We start from the raw sequence: 17666 nt of genomic DNA on the forward strand, positions 1-17666 counted from the left end.
CCACTATCTTAAAATTAAATGCAGTTCAAAGAACCTTACAATTGGTATCTTGTTTATATATGAATACCTTTGATGTAAGTAACTATATCCTTGTAAATTTTTATTTTAAAATTCAAATGCTAGGCTGTTGGTTAATACCTTTAATCAGCTCTATTAGGGAAGATGATTTCAGAAGACACAAACCCACTGTTTTTCTCACATCCACACCGCCCCCTCCCCTTTTCTAACACATGCACAACATCAAAGTTTACACACCTCTCATAACCCACACTTCCAAGCTAATAGGCCTAAGCCTCAGGATCTTCATATATTCCATCCATCCATAATCAGAACTGGTACAAACTAATGACTAAGAGCTGTGGAAAAAAAAAAAAATTCAAGAACAAAATTAACATCAAGAAATGGACAACAATCCCTGAATACAGATGATGATCTCCATGCATGGACATTATCCATATTACACACAATACACTACAGAATACAGATTGGATACATACATCAGCATAAAAGCTCATGTATAAACACATGTGCATCACAAAGGCCTCTAAAGCTGAGAGTTTTTCCATTACTGAACTCCTCTTAAGCTATCCTGAGCTGTAAGCACCTCTGTCAACCCGTAGCATCTGAACTGATATTGTGTGTTTGGTGACATGGGTTTTAAACAGTGGTTTTCACGCATGTCAGGTGGACTGTGGCTGCCAGTCATCAAACATCAACAAAGTGATGTTTAAAATGCCAGATACACTAATAAGCCAAGTAATAATTTCACATGAATTTTAATTTTATTGATGATCACCTGCTCATTTGCATAAAATGCTTGCTTACCGAGCACTGTGTCATTTAACTGCATCACCCATTACCCTTAGTAACACAGTGCACTTCCTTATTGTTAATTTTTAAGTGTACTTTGCGAAGTATGTAATTTTATATAAACATATTCTAAACTTACACTACTGTCACAAAAGTACATTTAGTTTTGAATTGTAATGAAACAAATACGGCAATTTAAATGTGAAATTCACAGTAGAGAGTGATTTTAGGCCTTGGTGGTCCACCATATTTTTTACTTAAAAAATGGTCAGCAATCCGAAATACTTTGAGAACCACTGTTTAAAACGCTTCATGTTGAATGAATGCATGGCTGGAAGCAAGTTTTAATATTCCAGCTGCCAGAAAATTTTATAAATTATTTCAACTAACAAATTATGAAACAAGTGCATGAAAGACCAAGATGAGAAATCAAGTGGTCTCTCCATTATTTTTAAAATCATCTTAATTTTGTGAAACCACCTTTCAAAAACAAGGGGAACTTGTGAGAAAAATAATGCTTTCAAATGTCTTTAGACCATGTGTGCTTCAAAAAAAAAAAAAAAAAATACACTTCACCATAGCTTGATGTGAAGCCATGTTATCACATAAAAATCACATTTAATACAACACTGGGTGGTGTACATTAGTTTCAAACAAAGCAAAAATGCTTAAAGCCGCCATAAACACTTGTATATACAAATGGGAAATAACCAAAAACACACACCGTACTATAAATGTCAACCAAATATATGCAACAGACCAACATGGAGAAAGAGGCTGCCAAAGGCAAACTGCAGTTCTGAAATTTTTGTGTGTGAAAAACTTGCATACATAAACAAAGTAATTATCTGAAGAACTTTTTTCAGAGTTGGATCAAACAAAAAAACAAACAAACCAACCAAAAAACCCAACAGAATATTGCACCAAGATCAAACTGAAAGATGTGTCCAAAAGAACAAAACCTCTGCTGGGACTTTGAACCATGTTTCATGAAACTCTGCTCATCACTTTTAATTCCCTGAACTTGTTTTGTAGCATAAACTTAAGGCACTGCTTAGGCCCAGGCAGAGCCCACCTTCACTAGTGTCTCAATACAAATATCGTTAATATGCTTTTCTTGCATTAAAGCTGAATGTCATATGCAAGAACACAAAACAGCATCCCAATAAGCCGTGGAAAGTCAGTACAAGTAAAGACACAAATGCATTCCCACCCCACCCCATGTAATCATAGAAATGTCATGGGTGTATGCCAATGAGACAATGGGCTCAGAAAATTACACTATAACCTTGAAATAACCACAGTTTAGGCCAATTGTGTATGTCCATCACAAAGCAAAAATACAGGCCTCATAGAACAAGCTGTGCTACTGTTCATATATCCATGATAAAGTTAAAAAGATTCTCTTGGGCAATGCCATTTTACATTAATGCTTATATATATATATGCCCTATATGTTTAAATTAGCTGAAATATAGTAATCCCACTTGAAAGTCAAATGGTTCAGAATAGTCCATAACTGTACAGGAATCTCCAGGTCTATCCATGTATGATGAGTATCTGCTTATTTTAAATCAATTTACATGTGACATTCAGGTGTGATGTGAGTGTTACAATGTGCTTATGAATAAATTTGATGTGTTGCTTATACAGTGCCAAAAAGTCCGAAATGAAGACAGCAAGGTGTTAATACATTTCCACATTGTGCTCCATGGCATAAAAAAGAACTATTTCTGTCACAAATTACTAAAGTTCTATAGTTACATTCTCAGCCTTGTCTTTTCCCCCTTCTGACGCCAGAACAGTTGCTTAGAAGTGAGAAGAAGGGGAATTGGTGTTTTACACTGAGCCAGCAACTAAGGCTATATCATGGCAAGGCAGCCAGCCCTGTAAACAGATGCCAAATGCAGAGAAAGAACAGCTTGCCCAAGACGAGAGCTGAACCCAGGACAGCCAACCTTCAATGTACTGGTGACAGGCCTCAGTTGCTTAGAAAGTGATGGCAACACAACCAATAGTTAAAAATGAAAATAACAGACCAATACACTATGCCTAAATCAAGCCATTCCCATGTATAATGCCAAGCATATGTAAATCTGTATGTGTAATCACCCAGAGCAAGCAAGATATGCCTAGCTCTGAACATTGCTACAGAACAAATAAATAAAAAAAAAAATATTCATGTTAATCTAAACTGTAGTCAAACATGAGACAGTATGTCACTTAACATCTATGTCCAACATCATCCCAATCATCAGGCAATCAAAAAGTAAATCTACTGAAATTACTATTTAAAAAAAAGACACTTTATGTTTGTGGAATGGGAAAATATTTACAGAATGAAGAAGACACAAATAAAAGGCGGAAAAAACATTCATTTTGAATAGAGATCATTTTTATAAAAGCAAACCTGGTATAAAAAAAACAATCACAGGAAATGAGAACAATTTTCAATGAAACCTAAATTAAATCATAATGAAACATAAAATAAACCATAAAGTGAAATTCAACCAAGGTATGTATTGCAAGATTTGATCTCTAATTAACAGTGATCTGCATAACATCCTTAAGGCTTCTGCCTGTCTGATGCACTATTTAGCCATCTTCATGAGTAAGAAACCTGAACACTTCAAAATATTATGAGCTGAAGATATTACATATGCATGGATATATACCAAAATAAGGTCTTACTGCTATGGATTTTATCAACAAGAGATGTTTTAATCTCTACAACTTCCCAAGATGCCCCTGAGGAAATCCTCAAGTAATTTAAAAAATGTGCATTCCTTATAAAGGCAAAACATACCCTTTACTGGCATAATTATCTTCCGAGGGTAAAGTAGGCTGTCTGTTAATGTTACACAATGTTACAACATTTTAGGATGTGACTATGCCTACAAGGCTGAGTTAATAACTAACAACTGGAATAACATTAATGTACGAGTGATGGGGAAAATTCTACATGATTAGACAGCATTCTAAAATCTCTGTGTATTGAGAATTTGCTCCAAGGCCGTCAAGATATTTTTTTTTTAGAATGGTCAAGACTAGTCGCAATCGCCTGCAGGTCATGATGCACACTAGAAGACCCTTCCTGCAGGGGCAAACTGCAAGTGCGATTAGACTTTTATGGGCCTTATCGCAGACATCATGGTGTTTATCATTAGAGTGAAAATCATAGAGTGGTGGACAGCCTGAAGGGCAGGGCCACAGGAAGACCCTCCTTGCATGGTGAACCACAAGTGCAGTTGCAATGCTCGCTTTACTGGGATGTGGAAAGGTGCTGAAGGCATAGTTTCCCACCCAAACCTGCCAGTCGCACTGTCTTCATGCCAAACCAACGCCAGGTTTGGCATCTAATTCGGCAAGGAGGTTTTTTGCAGTGGTTTCTGGTAGACACCAAAGTCTCTTGCTGATAATGTAGAGAGCCAAATAATGAGCTGATGCCAAGTCTGAAGTGAAGCTATAAGCAATACCCAGTGGAGGAAAAAGTCTGGTGAAGGCACATAGAGTTATCCTTGTATCTTCCGGACTCTGATGGTATTGGATAAAATCCACTCTGTCAACAGGTGGCTGGGACAGCCATGATGGGAACCTGGCATTTCAATCTGTAGGTGTTTCGCCCATCAGGCACATGAAAGGGAAGGGCGAACATCACCAGAGACAACTTTCAAAGAAGAAATGAGCATGTTCATATTCCTTATGCAGCCTGCAATCACAGAATTCTAGGGTAATGGAAGAATGGTTTACCCTAAAATATCCATATAAATGCTTTTATTGCAGTTTATTGCATGTTTATCAGACTGTGCACAAAGAATGAAAAATACCAAACAAACAAAACAAGACCAAAAAAACTCACAAAGGATAATATTATGTTTCGTTTTAAAAGTTCTCTGTGCCTCACTAAGTTTCTGTCCAACTAGTATTGGTCTACAGACATGATTCATACATCTAATATGCAAATGTGCAAAGCATTATCACAAGTGTTGAAATAAATGAGAAGCATCTGCACAAAACAGTTTCATAAACATAAACAGGTACTGCTGAAAAATGTTTATAGTGGAGCACCGGTTGTAATTTATCAGTCTCTTTAAGTACATCACCCAGCCAATAATGTTTCTCTTTTTACAGAAACTAAGCATATAATGCATGCAACAGTTAATCTCCATATTAACCTTTTATAACTGGCAGACATTATCTTCACACATCTGGTACTGCTCAATAATACTCCCAGTTTTCAGCAGACCAGCTTAACACATACGTGTGGTTAACCATACCATCTCCTGGACGGGACTGGATTCTTTCTTGTTCAGCAAGGCTTTCTCTCTTTCTAACACCAGCCCCTCCATTGTTGAGAAGATCAACATACCCACGACCCACGCTGACTATGCCCTTTGACCTTGCAGCTTGGTCTGCCTCAAAAACAAGATCTTGCCGTGAACTGATTGAAAGGATGCATTTGATGTAGAAGTCCCGAGGACTGTGTGCTGGGAACAGACAAAGGGGCTGAAGTGTGATGGCATCTGCCACAATGATGCGCCCTTTAGTGTTGCCAATGTACAGATATTGGTCAATGATGTTTAGTGCTGTCACCTGACTGCCTAAAAACAAGGAATAAAAGAATACAAGAATAAGTACCTTAATTGTGATCTGCTATAGGCATTTATATTTCTTGATATTTCTTGATATTTCTATTAAAACATGTTTCCTCTACACATAGGCATAAATAAATATTTTTGTTTGGATTATACTGTTCTTAAATTTGATTTACACATTTTTTTAAGGAAGTGTGGTGTCTGACCCTTAAGAGGATCTGGGAAGGCAGTGAATAACGAAGATAGAAATTATACCTACAAAAATGCTGGCTCCAAGACAGATGCAGTCTCTTAAAACCTCACAGTCTAACAACCCAAAGTTTTAATTAGTTTAGTTACTCCTTGAGGAGCATAGGGCCGCCAACAACCCAAAAGTTATGGAAACTCTTTTACTTCTACACCCAACACATTTGACTTGAGGAGCATTCATACCTTCAGGGTTCTGTGGAGAACCAAGGATTGTGGAATCAACTGTTGAGTAGATAGTTGAGCAGTCCAGACGTTCAACAATACAACGCCTGCTTGCATTCCAGCAGTACACTACTGTACCTGAAAAATATAGAAGTTCTGCAGCTTGTAGCACTTTATACTCACTTATCTATACACAAGGCCAGGGTGCAATCTCCTCACTCAAGTTACCTGTAACCATTTCATTATCATATTTATCTCTCAATAATTAATAAAACACTTTCCAAAACAAATACTCATGGCGTGACAAAATGAGAGATTAGACAGGCACATACTCAGGAATAAGGACTTTAAACATTCTGCACTTCAAAATAAGAGAAACAAAAGAAGTGAAAGTCTCCTTGTAAATTCTCTTTCTTTGACACTTACCAGATGACCTGAATATTAGGGGCTCCAACTGCTCATAAGCCAAATGACTTGCACCTGGTTTCAATGAAGCCCATAATAGCTAGACTGACAAGGGCGGTAATTCGTTTGCATCAAGAGCAATTGTAGCCGCTAAGTTTCTATTAGTGGAGTCGTCAAGTAATGGTAATGAACAATATTTTGCAATCCAACTAAATGGTAATATTTCAACCATCTGACATTGAAAATGTAGCTAAGGTCAAAGGAAAACAGAAAGAAAGAGAAAGCCAGCTGTTCACCTTGTTCTGACTTTACCATCATCTTTTTCTTTCAATTTACCTGGGAAATTGTAAGACCAGACAAACGTGTGTTGTGAGCCTAGTGGTTTGGCTGCCACAAGAAAAAAACAACAGGTGGATTTTGGGAGAGGGTCCAGACTGTGATACAGGCAGTTTGTGGATGTTTGGCTTGTCACATTCCATATCAAGATAGATCCTGATCCTTGCCCAAGCCACAACTCACACCTGCACAAGCAAAGACAAAAAGAAGGAAAAAAAAACCTCCTATTAAGCAGCATGTTTTTTTAATTGTTTTTTCTCATTCTGCATTTTTAAAATATATTTTATCTAGGCCCCAAAAAACATAAAAATCAAAACTTCATAACACATACAAATGTTCATCTTAACACTTATGAATGTACATGCATATATTTGAATGTAAATATTCATGCACACATTTATATTACCAAGTAATGCATATGCATTTGACAACCTTACATACACACACTCACACCTGCAGGCATGTATGATCACGCACAGACAAAAATGCACATGTAGACATGCTAGAGAGGAACACAATTAAAGCAAGAACAAACAAACAAAAAAAAAAATGGTGGTCACAGAAGCAAACACAAGGAAAGTAGAATACAGTAACAAGCTATCAGCTAACCCATCATCAGTTGGTACAAGGGAAGAGCAGTAGCAGCGAAACACGCGGAACTGCTCGATGCCTATCTCAGAGTCAGTGAGCTCCAGGTGTGGCTGCTGACAACAGAAGATGATGCCACAGTCTGTGAGGGATGCCACTACCATAACAGTTTCCTTGCCAGGCAGCTGATGAAGGGACAGAACTGAGACGCAGGCCTGGACCGGCAGCTGTAGCTGGTTAATCAGAGTCAGAGTGTTGATACTGCACACAGAGTACACACCTCAATACATTAGGGGGAGCTACATATCAAACACAATATCCATTTTAAACAAAAGTGTTCATAAAGAAAACCTTGGCTGCAAGCATGTATAAGAAGCTATTTTGTTGTAAAAGTGAGCTGTTATATGTGAATGTGGGTATATGGTTGTTGGTGATTCAGCTTACTTTAATGTATCATTTCTGTAAAATGCTTGGTGCAAATCGTTGGAAAAGCGCCATATAAATGTTCTCTATTATTATTATAAATAAGAAACTGCTCAATATTTACCCCTGAAGAATATTTTGCACAGAAACAGTTGCTAATTTTGAGAGGCATACATGTTCTAAAGTTTATGTAAATTTAAACTTTCATTTTAGGAGACATTTCAGCATAGTTTAGGATGCTGAAAGCGAGTGAGGTGTTCAAGACCTTACTTTTCTTTGACCAGCTTCATATGAGGGCAAACCCATCTCCTCTCCCACACTGCCTTGCTTTGCCCAACTATCTACGGAACCAGGTACCCATGAAGGAAAAGAGTTTTAATGGTTGAAAAGGTTTCCAGGTATTATGTCCTGTATTGTAGTAGTAACAATAATCAGAGAAATTACATAGCACTGTCCCAACTCCAAGTGAGGCTCACAGCATTGTACAAAATCTATTTATATTTTTACATACTTTAAAATATCCTACGCACTAAGGCCTCTGTGTACCAAGAGACACACATACACCAGAAAAATATATCCATAATCTAAGAAAAGGAATAAACATAGCTAAGCACTCAACATACAAGCTGAATATATACCTGTAAATGTGGATAACCCCATTGGTATCTGCACACCACACAGAGTTGCCCACTACACAAAGTGCTGTTATCGACACAGCTCTCAAAAGAAGAGTCTGAAAAATAGTGAGACTAGATAACAAAGTAACAGAAGCATGTATTACATCTCCATCTCAAAAAAAACCTAAACGTAAGCTTCTCTCTTTCACACAACTGGACTAAATATGCACACAAATGCATATACAGGAGGTCCTTGTGTTACATCAGTTCCGAGTTACGATGTTTTGCGGTTACGACACATCTCCTACTTACTGTATAAAGCCTTGTTTCGACTTAAGTGGTTTTGCATTGTAAACGTAATGTGAACTTCGTGTTTATTCCAGGTTCATTGCATTATTAAACGTATTTTATATGTTTTTTTTTAATAATTACTGTGTTAGGTTAGGTGTTAGGATAGGATAAGTGCTTACTATGTTATTTACGTACAGTATGACAGATATAATATATGATTACTCAAAGGAAGAGACTGAAAAAAATTAATAACCTTGTGGTCAATCACGGTGTCACATGATGGCCCAAATGATAAAATCTCAAGTGCATTGGTGCTGCCTGCTGTGCAAGAACTAAGCCACACCTGCGCTGGGCGAATGTGGGTGAAATGGTCCAGGGAAAATGAGTTGCTTGGTTCGGGGTTCTCATCTGTTGAGAAGTCAATAAAACAAAATAGACAGGACTTCATAAGCCAGACAACCAAACTCCTAGCTTAACCCCCTCAACCCTTTCCAAGAATTAAAACTTTTACCTATTTCAATAAAATCTTTTTCATAAGTAACACTTCAAAAAACATATCTGCCTTACCAAGTGATATTTCAGAGGGAGGAACAGACACCCCACAAAATATGCCCACATCAGGACCTAGGCTCAAACGTCACGAAGGTGGCAGAACTGAGGCGAGGTGACCATGTTCACAACACCTGCAGCTGAGGGTCTGTCTCCTGGCTCCTGACTCCAGCACACACTCAAAAGGTCCAAAAGACAAGTGGGATAGCATTGTACTTCCTAAACACCAGAGGAAAAGAAAAAGCCCTCTTCATCAATAAGGTTATGCAAACAAGAGGTGTGGATCAAATGTCATCACGTTACTGATCCTGTAATAACATTTTTCATCTGAAGACATATATTACAAACTGATAGGCTATACTCAGAAAAACTGCAGAGTTAAGGAAATACCTGAGTAGTGAGACTTGGGCGTCCACCTTGACACACCAAAGAACTGGGATTGTTCATTTCAGCAAATGGCATTCGGCAGGTCAGCAATTCAAATATAAACATCCCAAGGGAAAAAATGTCCACCTGCAAAACACCCAACAAATATTTGCATCTTGTTTCCTTCTGTATGTTGTCTGATGTCAGTTACATGTACGATATGGTTTAGCATATTGTCTAACTAAATATATAGTTTTATATATATAGTTATGATTTAGTTGTAAGTGCTGATGGTTCCTTCCCCAAAACCAAGAGCTGATAGCTGCTCAATTGTTGGCTGATTTGAAAGCTATACCATAAGTTACGATTCAAACATTATATACAGTAAAATATTGCAGCTGAATAACAAGAGTGATTTATTTTTCATTTTCTGCTGATACCAAGAACATAAACAAGTCAAAAAGGTATTAAAGTTTCAAGAGGCCAATCACATTTTAATTTTAAAAAGTTTCTACTTTTTCAATTTGTGTGATTATCAAGCAGAGTTTGAATCTGCTGGCTTGATGGCTGCGACTTAAGAAATTTAACCTTTATATTGTCTCCTAAAGACTTTCAAGATGCATATATCCATCTATTAAACCTTTCAGGACATTTCATATTCCATGTTGTAAGATTTTAGTGCAAAAGCTTAAGTTACTAATGCATCACTCACCTTCTCCGTGTATGTGCCCTTTCCAGCAAAACGTAATATTTCAGGTGCAATAAAGGGTGGTGTGCCACCAAAACCTTTGGCACCTGTTGGAAGCACAGTTCGGCTGATCCCATAATCAGCAATTTTGATATTTACGCGGGCATCTGGTTTTGCATCTGACGATGATGGCAAATCCCAGACCAGCACATTCTCTGACTTCAGGTCTCGGTAAATTATGTTGTAGGAATGAAGGTAGGCCAAAGCCTTTGCTACCTGTCAAGATGAAAAGTATTTTGTCCATTAATCAAGGAAGTTGTTCATCTTGAAGTGATGAATCAGATTTCTTCAATTAATTTGCAAGAGTTAATCAACCTGAGTCACTTAGTTCACAAATAATTTTGCCAGAAGAGTAATTTTTGAAAACAATACTATCAAATTGTTGGTACTGATGAATTTCTTTGAGATGGTCAAAAACTACCCTGAGCAAATGTAACACTTGGGGTTAGCTATTTTCACAAAATTTGAAACAGATAAACCAAACATAGTCTATGACCTTTCCCCACACAAAAGCAGAGTTCACACAGGTCTTACCATGCAAAAAATAAAAAAATTCCAATATGCACTTTTGAAGACCAGAAAAACTGTTTTAAAGGATCATTCAAGAACATTTTAATAACATGCAGAACAAGCTAACCACAGTCATCTGTCCCTTATATTTCATTTCCTACAGATTAAAGAACGAAGATAAAACCTAGGGTAATTTTATCTTCTTATTAGGGCTGAAGAAGTCTGAAGCTACACATTTCATTTCAGCTCTATGGCGTTTCTCCTTCTTCGCATGGCTTTTTCCTTTGTGGTGTGCTTTTAAACTAGCTTTACTCATGTAAACAATATTCAAATACGCTGCAAAATCCACAATACCTACAAAATACAGTCTTTTAATTATTTTGTTTTAACCATTGTTGCTGGAAACTGCACTTTCCAGTTATGATGATTTTATTCACTGCCTTGCCACTTACATACAAATTTCCGTCAGCTTATTGTTTTGAAAATGGTTGCTTCTCACTGTTGTCCATGCATGTAATTATCTCCCCTAGATTATGATTTTTCTCTTCTTGACAAATTTTTGAACTGAAACGAACAATGTCAACATGATTTACACTAAAAATTTAGGCAAACATCATATATTGCATAGAACACACCTGATCTATAAAAATTGAAAAAAATTTAAAAGTCATAAAATGTATGTGATAAAAGTCACACACCTGAAGTATTATCTGTCGTATGACAAACAGGGGCAGGTAAGTTCCAGCACCATGTAGTCTTTTTAGCACGGAATCTAAGGCTCCATGTGGAGCAAGTCCTAGAACTAAAGACAGTGGTCGCAAAGCCAGGCCCATGAAAGGGACAATATGGGGGTGAGACAGGCCCTCCAGAATGGACACCTCCTGACGTGCTGTTAGATATGCAGTGCATGCTGCTTCTAATCTAGTCTGAAATCCCTGAAAAAGAAATTTAAAAATCAACGGAAAGATGGCATTTTTAAGTTTTAAGATGGCTGATAAATGTAAGCAAAAAACTTTTAAAGTAAAGAAATTGCATAGTATTACAAATACATTTTTATAACTCACAGCATCTTTAGCATAAAATAATGCTATACAGAAAAATTGAAGATCTTGGCTAATACCTGATGCGTTGATTTCCTGTTGTTCTCTGGTTCAAAAAGAATTTTGAGTGCCACTGGTTGTGGTGCACCTTCTCCCTAATACAGAATAATGATATAAGTTTTTAGAAGAGATAGAAATAAAATTGGCATAGAAAAGCAGATATAGGCCTGCCTATTATTCAGATCGAACGAAAAAAATTTACAGGCTTTATCAATGGAGGTTACCATTGGCACCCTTCTGCTAGTTTCTTCTTTTCCATGTGAATTGCTCTTCTGATCTTACCCAACTCAGTAGGCAGCCATCAGAGATACTCCTTAACGAAAAATGGGATTCTTTAAATCATGTGCATGGAAGCTGTCTGACACAGGGATATCAGAAAAAGCTAAATGGAGACAAGTATTCTATTCAAAGGTAATGAAACAAAATCACCTTTTTAAATAAGCAACCTTCAAAAACTTTGCCAAAATTTCCTTCACCAAGACATGTGCCAACTTCTATCTGGTCAGTATTGGAGATTCGAACCTGATGATCTAGGTCATTAAATACCTGAAAAAAGAGCAAATACTTATTTTCCTTTTTAACATCAGATGATAACATGGGAATAGAAATCACCACCACTGACACTGCAATAATACTGAATTTATTGTGATAAACACAATTTATAAGTATGATCATCATTCAAATGCCTCAAAACATACAAAATTCTGTCATATGCTCTTTATAGACCCTCTTCAATAAAATCAGCTGGCTATATCTTCAGCAAAGAAAGAGGTAACAGAAAAGTAATTCTGTAATGTAATCATGGAATGCAGATGAGCCTTTTTCCTTTCAACAACATAAAATAAAATGCATTAAAATAAATAATACATTAAGAAATAGCAATTTATTTTAATAAATATAATTATATTTCATTTCTAAAATATAAATAGTAATATAATAAAAGCAATAATATAAAATGTTCATGCTCTCACTACATCGGGAGCAATGTAAAATGGATGGGCCACTCCTTCTGAATCCAACAAAAGTTGTGGAGAAATACTTCCGTGTAGTGGACACACAGCATCTTTGCCTTGCAGTACATCCAGCATACATCTTTCTACCATATAGCAGTAGATAATGGATTCGCTATCTTCCCGGCTGTTCTCACGATTGTATATCAATGCCTGGCCATCAGCGATGCTTCTTCTGGCCACAGAAATTTTATTTAAGGAATACATCTTCGATACATCCTGTTATATATCTACCCATCTACAAAACAAACAGCTTCCCTGTAAGCTACACAATCAAATACTTGGACATCATGATTTGCAATTATGTTTTTTAATTTTTAATTTCAACTCATTCAAAGACTTTCAGATTTTCTAAGAATTTATTCCTAGGCAGAATATTTTTTGTGTGATTACCAATGTTCCCACTCAGCATATTGCACATTTATTCAGATTAGTCCACTGTCCAATTTTTGTTTCTGAAAAAACTTGCTGATTATCTATTTACCTTGGCTGAACATCCCTTACTCTGCCATGAGGGTCTCGTCGAAGATCTGAAGCAACTGGCTGAACCTCTTCATGTCGCTGCATAGTATCATGTGGTATGATAAATGGTGTATAGAGATCAGGCATGTCCATATTCACAAAGAACCAGAATCATCCTCCTGTCGAGAAGACTTCTGGCGGTGCACCTGGAACAAAGGTGTATGCATGTATGCATGACAATGTATCAATGAACATGATCCACTTATGATCATTCTAGAATGACCACAGTCATTTTCATTAGCCTTTTATATTTTGTCCTAGAGACAAACATCAACTTCAAAGCACATTCCAAGAGCATTAAAATCAATTAACCATGCTGATTAATTTTAAATCTAACAACTGCTTATGCAACCATGATGGCAAAGTACCTCCTTTGCTAGACACTGAGGACACGGCACCACTCTTGTGACAAGGTACCTTCCTTCGCAGTTCTGGCTAAACCGTAGCTCCCCAGCTCTGGAAACCAGTCCTGCAGCAGGTTGTCGATGTGCTCTACGACCTTCACCAGCAGCCTTGCTGTGGCCTGTTCTTCTCTCACCACTGTTGTCATGTTAGCCACATCAAGTCTTTGTAGAGTTGGGCCATCACGAGAAGACACATGGAATCGAAGGAGGTCAATAGGAAAAGTAATCTCTAGAATTCGACTGTTGGCCATGTCAAGAAAACACCACTCTTTCTCCACACTACACTTCAGACGACACTGGTTATAGTTACACAGATGCTGTTCCATGTCATTGCTGTAAATTATTTCTCTAATCCGCATCATCTGAAAAATGCAATATGAAACATCCACACATATAAAAATTGAGTATATAATGATATATGTGTGCATGTGTGTGTATATAAATATGTCATAAATAAAACAAATTGTAATATCTGTTAAACAAACATTTAGCAAAATAGAATGTAAAATCTATTATAATAAAGCAATATAAACCATCTTCTAAAATCAGCTGATATAAAAAGGAAGATGAAATTATGTCTTTTATGACTTTCATAAAGCTAAATAAAAGCACAATATCTATCCTTACTTAAGGAAGTCAAGCAAAAGTTCATGTAAATTAAATATTAATATCTAATACGAAACATATAAAATTAAAACTTTTATGATGCTTGTACAGTCGATCTGATTTAGGAAAAAAGCATACACATCTTCCTGTGTTTGCAGGTTTCTGTTACATAGTCTTTTCAACTCTAATCACCAGAATTTTATGCAACTTTCTATCTTCCTTTTAGTGAATGATTGCAGCCTGTTCTATTTTTAACTCTGCTTCCTTGCAGAAAAAAAAGTACCTCAAAGCCAAGATAAAACAGCTCAAGTCCAGTCTGCCAACAATGCCATTCTGGGTCCCGGTCCATCAGCAAACGGACATCTGCACTCTTGTTAAGAAGCTGACTGGGAAGATGGAACAGACTCTTCACCACTGGATACAAAGATGAATCCGCCAAGATACGTACTATCAGTCTAGACCAGAATCCACTGGGGAAATAGGTCATGAAGTAAAGGCGGCAAAAGGAGAAGATAGGGTTGCTGTAGGGTTTGATGGCCAGCAGAAGCAGACTGCTTGACTCTGAGCAGTTCCTTGGTTGCTGAAGCTCTCTGGTCACTTGAGACCCAGCATAAAAGACAGAGTAGCCAATGTGAAGCTCCTCAGGGCCACTTTCAGCACGATGACGGATGGAAAGGTTTATGCTCTGATCATTTGACAGGTCACACCATCGAGAAATTCTAGAAGAATTACTGTCAGGTCTCTCGCTGACAACAGGTTTCCGCACTGGGATCTGAATTTTACAAGAAAAATTCTGAACAAGAAATCTGACAATCTAAAGACATTTAATTATAGTTATAATACATTCATAACTTGTAAACTGTAAAATTTCTTCAAGTCTTCTTCATATGGAATGTTGTAATAAACACATCTTCATTCTAGAAATATTGTTAAGAAACAAAAATCAAACAAAATATTATGTCTATTTTGCAATAGACTACAAACCTTCATATCCTCCTGCTTTCCATTTGTTCTATCACGAAACTGTGGCAACAGAGATGGCAGCAGCAGATGCTGTTCATCATACTGAAGGGCGACCTCAAATTTTGCCAGGAGTGAGGTGAAGTACTGGTGTATACTTTCTGACTGTAATGGTGATTTCCGGAAAAGGAATTCTAAATGCTGAATCTCCATTACCCCTATAGACATTCAACCAAAGTATTGACAAATGTAGTAAAAAAAATGTTTCTGCTCCTCACAATTAATACAGCTTTGAAAAATAATGGCTTTCTCATTGTTAGCTGATGTGTTTAGTACTCCAGCATTTAATAATGCCACTACTGTCGTAGTGAGGCAGCATCTCACTGACCTTTTCTTGCAAAACCGTTGATTTCAGGAATGGTGACCACCCATGCCAGCTGGTCACACAACCACTGGGGGTTAAGGAAATACAGGTCACGTAAGGCTACATCATCCCAGTGAAACAGCACACCTGTTGGACAGAAATCATTCAGGTATTACAGATATGCTTAATACGGACTCATTCTGCAACAAGCATGTTTCTTGAAACTCTAAAGAACCAGTTGTTTCATTGCTTCAAAGCATTAAATAACTTTGTGGGACTGCAATATTCAAATCCATTAAAGTTTTACTGGGGTGCCAATTTTTTTCTAATGTGGTACAAGAAGATACTATTTCCCAAAATTTGAATACCCCACTTTCATTTTTGACATACGTTTCCAAATATCAGCACACACAAAAAGAGGTAAATAATACAGACTTTGGGTATTTATTGTACGTGAATACAATGTCAAGCCCTCTGCTAATGGGATAGCTGGGATCATGTGTAAAGTATATCTATGTATAAATATGACATCACAAGTTCGACATCTTTCTGGGCATGGTGATGTTTGTAGAAGTGTATATCAAGAATGGAAGCAGATATTTGTACAGACTTGAGGTTAAAATTGCTTGCATAGCTGGCATGGCACTTTATCCAGTCCTTCAGACAAAATCATTTGTATCCCACTAGACCTTTAAGACCACTGATATGTTGCAATAAGCTTATTACTTTTCTGATTTTTTCACCAGAGATCAGTAAGGGTAGAAAAAAATTGCATGAGTAAAACTAAGAAAGATAAACATATAATGTCTTTGTAATTATCCTTACCATTCTCATGGAGAAACCTTGTTGCTTGCTCTAGTTCCTCCACATCTCTGAAAGTTGTGTATCCTTTTTCCATCATCTTGTCAGATACACATAACCTGTACAAGTAACAAACATGTAACACATAGCCTTTGAACATGATGTCTTTATATTTTTACTGACATATAAAACAAGGGAGGAGGTGGAGAGGATCAAATCAAATCAAATCAGACTTTATTGTCTGTCGAGGATACCCAAGACAGAAATTTTTCTTTTGCTCACAAGGGCAGGCATACATACTCACACAGACATGTGCAAAGGATTCTTACATATATTTGGATCTGTTAAGCACAGGGTCTTTGAACTCCCTGATGCGTTCCATAGCCAGTTCTTGCACTACTGTCTGTAGCAGAAGGTATTTGCGTGGTATCTTCTGTCCCAACAGTTTGACTGTCCGAGACTCTACATAAACCACAGACAAACACTTCACATCAAAAACTGTTGATATTGCACCTAAACAGGAAAATCTCAGAGAAAAAAAAAATTCCCAAATTTGTTGTGCTGTTTTCCTTACCCACTTAGGCAATTTGGCACTTGTTTATAGACTTAGTTGCTTGCTCAGCATACAATTCCAATTTCCTCCCCAATCCCCCAAACCTTCATATGGTCTAAAAATCCTTATATGAAAAAAAAAAGCTGTATGGTATTTCAGCCAGGCCTTCGCCTCACTCAGGAGCACATGGAAGGAAAAAAAACATCAGTCAAATAATCAAGCTGAGAATTTTCAAGTCAAATGTGATCAGCACCCTCCTATACAGATCAGAATCATGGAAGATGACCAATACCATCAGTAACAAGCTTGATGTCCTCAAAAACAGATGCTTAACATCTTTTGGCCAAATACCATCACCAGCGAAGAACTCCACCAAAGAACTGCAACCAAGCCAATCACCATCCACGTTCAACAAAGGCGTTGGCAATGGATTGGACATGTGCTCCGCCAGCAGACAGCAGACCTCTCCAGAGTCGCCCTACCATGGACTCCAGACGGCCAAAGAAAATGAGGCCGCCCAAAGGAAACTTGGAGAAGAACAGTGGAAAGGGAGATGAAAGGAAAGGACTGGACATGGGGTCACCTGGAGCAGGTTTCAGTCGATCGGCATCGGTGGAGGACTCTGGTTGAGGCCTTATGTGCTACCTGATGCATGAAGAGGAATAGATAGATAGTCTAATATGAACATGAATATCTC

General features: G+C 37.3%; 1 protein-coding gene across 1 annotated transcript in view; it reads right to left on the reverse strand.

The window, feature by feature from the left end:
• Positions 1–255: 255 nt before the first annotated feature.
• LOC112572602 (leucine-rich repeat serine/threonine-protein kinase 1-like) overlaps positions 256–17666 on the reverse strand; it is a 32578-nt gene continuing 15167 nt past the window's right edge. The window contains 21 exon segments of the mRNA XM_025252386.1: positions 256–5411; positions 5838–5954; positions 6558–6742; positions 7167–7406; positions 8207–8301; positions 8730–8884; positions 9109–9244; positions 9416–9538; positions 10104–10355; positions 11348–11584; positions 11770–11844; positions 12179–12295; positions 12721–12934; positions 13244–13392; positions 13650–13724; positions 13727–14047; positions 14575–15063; positions 15276–15469; positions 15640–15762; positions 16441–16535; positions 16746–16878. Of these exon segments, the coding sequence (XP_025108171.1) occupies positions 5029–5411; positions 5838–5954; positions 6558–6742; positions 7167–7406; positions 8207–8301; positions 8730–8884; positions 9109–9244; positions 9416–9538; positions 10104–10355; positions 11348–11584; positions 11770–11844; positions 12179–12295; positions 12721–12934; positions 13244–13392; positions 13650–13724; positions 13727–14047; positions 14575–15063; positions 15276–15469; positions 15640–15762; positions 16441–16535; positions 16746–16878 (3908 nt within the window). The 3' untranslated portion in view covers positions 256–5028.

This window comes from Pomacea canaliculata, linkage group LG1 (genome assembly GCF_003073045.1).
Source record: "Pomacea canaliculata isolate SZHN2017 linkage group LG1, ASM307304v1, whole genome shotgun sequence".
Lineage (NCBI taxonomy): Eukaryota > Metazoa > Mollusca > Gastropoda > Architaenioglossa > Ampullariidae > Pomacea > Pomacea canaliculata.